This window comes from Echinops telfairi, unplaced genomic scaffold (assembly GCF_000313985.2).
Source record: "Echinops telfairi isolate 266 unplaced genomic scaffold, ASM31398v2 ScPeMD7_60;HRSCAF=208, whole genome shotgun sequence".
Taxonomy (NCBI): domain Eukaryota; kingdom Metazoa; phylum Chordata; class Mammalia; order Afrosoricida; family Tenrecidae; genus Echinops; species Echinops telfairi.
The window spans coordinates 3127871-3130755 of NW_022103958.1; the positions used below are offsets into that span (position 1 = coordinate 3127871).

The 2885-nt window shown below is 38.3% G+C and overlaps 1 protein-coding gene across 1 annotated transcript in view; it reads right to left on the minus strand.

Moving 5' to 3' along the window:
- Window positions 1-559: 559 nt before the first annotated feature.
- Window positions 560-2885, minus strand: part of LOC101663944 (olfactory receptor 4B1-like) — a 6546-nt gene continuing 4220 nt past the window's right edge. The window contains exon 2 of the mRNA XM_045291114.1: window positions 560-610. Within this exon, the coding sequence (XP_045147049.1) occupies window positions 560-610 (51 nt within the window). The remainder of the gene's footprint in view (window positions 611-2885) is intronic.

The window sequence follows — 2885 nt, forward strand, 5'->3', positions numbered from 1 at the left end:
TACACAGCCAGAAGTCAGATAAGGCCACACTGTTTACTCAATTGTGTTCTTAAAAGAACATGAAAAGTCAAAATTTTAATTCCTCAAAGCTATCTTTGGTTAATCATGTCTAAGATGGCTAAATACATAAATAAATTTAATAAATGTAAGTTTAAACTGAGGGGAAAAAAGGGACCTTAAACCTTTCTGGAAGAAACCGTGCTGCTCGATCAAAGTGGCTAACGGAAAGTCAAGGTGGCTGAGAGAGGGCTGTGCCCTGGCTTAAATCAGTCAAAAAAGCCTGAGGCCCATTTTGTGTCAATAAAAGCGTGTAAGTAAAAGTTAAAATAATACAAAGATATATTAAATTTGCTTAAAAATTGAGTTTAAAATCTGGCTTTATTAAGTCTATACTGTTTTCTTTCAACTATTGTTATTAAAACAATAAGTTATTACAATGATCATTGAAAAGTAAAAGAATAGAAAGTTTGTAAGTGTACTACTGGCTTGCAGCCATCAATTTGAATCTTTAAAATGGGTATAGGCCATGCCTGTAAAGAAGGCTCTGAAAAGGTAAACCTCACCCAGTGCTTCGAGTGCTCTTGACATTTGCAGACACTGGTGAAGAATGCTGTGGGCAGAAGGAAAAGGAAAGCTTTTAGCCTTTTTTTAACTTTAAATTAGTGGTTTGTATCTAATGCTGAAAAAATTTTAAAGCTATGGAGAAACTCTCCTCTCTAGAACTAAACATTAAAAGGAGCCGGTAAGCAGCCTGAAATGCTTGCTAGATGAGGACGTGGGTCCACTTGTTGTGTGGAAGTAGAAAGAAACGCAGCAATAAGAAAATGAGTTCAGTCTGGTCACTAACACTCGAGAACCTGGTTCACAGGAACTAAAGAAGAAGATGAGAGCAGGTTGGCTGAAGCTCAAGGCCTAGTCCAAGGGGCTAAAGTTGTTTAAAAAAAATTGTGACTGAGCCCATGGTCAAAGGCAAGGTGACCAACGGGCACCCTGATGGAGTCAAGTGAGGCAGCCCACATTGAGTTAACCAAAACCTGACCAGATAAAAGAAGACATTTGAGCCTGTGAACTGTTGCATATTGCTGGTGACTTTATGGATGGCTTGTCCCAATTTGACTTTGTGGATGCAGACTCACAAGGTACCAATCAGAATGAAGATTCTTCACATCAAAGAACTTGCTTGGCTTCTCAAAGCACTAGGTTAATATAAGTTAGGCAGTATAAAAATTGGATGCCCAAAACTGGGGAGATAAAGGCATAAACTTTCATAGATATAAATATAAAATATTTTTGTTTTGCTTACTTATAAAATATTATGTTTAAATAAGGCTGATACATTTCAAACTGTGTATTTTAGTTAAATACTAATGTATTTTAGTTTTATTTTGTTAGAACTACTGTTCTTGTTTTGAAAATTGTAGGTGGCTAAAAAGTTGTTCAAGAGTATCATGTTAATCCCACACCAACCCATTGACGATTCCAAGGGCACCTGCAGGCAAGGATTCATCATCATCATTTGCTGAAGTCCCTGTAAACCTTACAGACTGTACAGCACCAATTCCACAAATTCTTGAGGAAGGTAGTACCCCAGCCACGAGCAACCAGTTTGCCTGTGCACCCATTCCAACCGGGTGACTGTGTCCTCATAAGGCGATTCACGTCCACTGGACTGCCACCACGTTGATAAAGGCCCTTTACCATCATGCTCACAACTCTGACCATGGTCAAGGTGAATGGACTTCCCTGCCCAACGCAGAATGAAAGGTTCATTCTTCTGTAAAAGACCCCTTGAACTAAGATTATCTCAGGTTTCTTAATACTGTTATCTCAGTCTAGGTTTTCTGCTAATTGTAATCAAACTATTAAAATATGTTACAATAGGTCACAAATGTATTTTAAGGCTGTCCTGGAAACGTGGTTTTCATGCTCTTTTGGCCTCACCACCTGCTGGCCTACTTGTTTGTTTAACAACCAGGTATTGCAGGTTCTGCAGCCACAACTATCTCTGCCCTCATCACCCAGAGCCATGGCTTGAAAGACCGCTCTAGTATAATTAATGTAAATATAATTGTCAGAACAAATTCATTAGGAGAGTTCATTCAAAACTACCTAGAAGCTGTTAAGCTTCATTGAGAACACACTATACCAACCTAAGTGTAGAGGAAGTTACTAATGAATCAACAATTTGATTCCCAATAAAAAGAACAGGGAATGAGGCAGACTAGCAAAAGAAACTCCGTTTTGTTAGCTGCTCAGTGACTTGCCCATGCCTCCCTTCCATCTCAGAAAGCTGACTGCTAGTCGGCCTGCCTGTCCTCCCTTACGGGAAAGTCTCTCCTGGTGATTAATTTTAGAATGTGCTCCCATGTTCCCAGGTTCTGGACACTACAATTAGTTTCAACTATTCTTCAATATATTGTTTGCTCTGATTGTTTTTCAATTTTGTTCCCTTTGATGTTATAATCTGAATGGCGTACTTAATCTTGTTATGGTTACCAAGATGCTAAAATCAATTTTGGTTTTGTTTCTTTTATGATAATCTTCTTCTGGTAACCAGAATGTGAAAATCAATTTTGGTATTGATTATTTTATGATAAGAATGTACCTTGCATGCTTACTCTTCTTGGAGTTACAATTAATTCATTAGTTTTGCTTTCTGCTTCTATTCACACTTGCTTGAATCCTAGACAGGTGATAAATGATTTTTTGGCCTTAAAGATGGACTGAGAAGTCCACTCAGGGTTGCTATGAAGGGAAACATCTTTAGTTGCTCAATAGCCCAGCTAGCTGAACAAAGACTCTAAACTTCAAGACATTATAGTAGCTGTCATTTAATTGGACCCTCAACAAAACAAGTGGCCATCTAGCTGTGAAGCAACAAATCC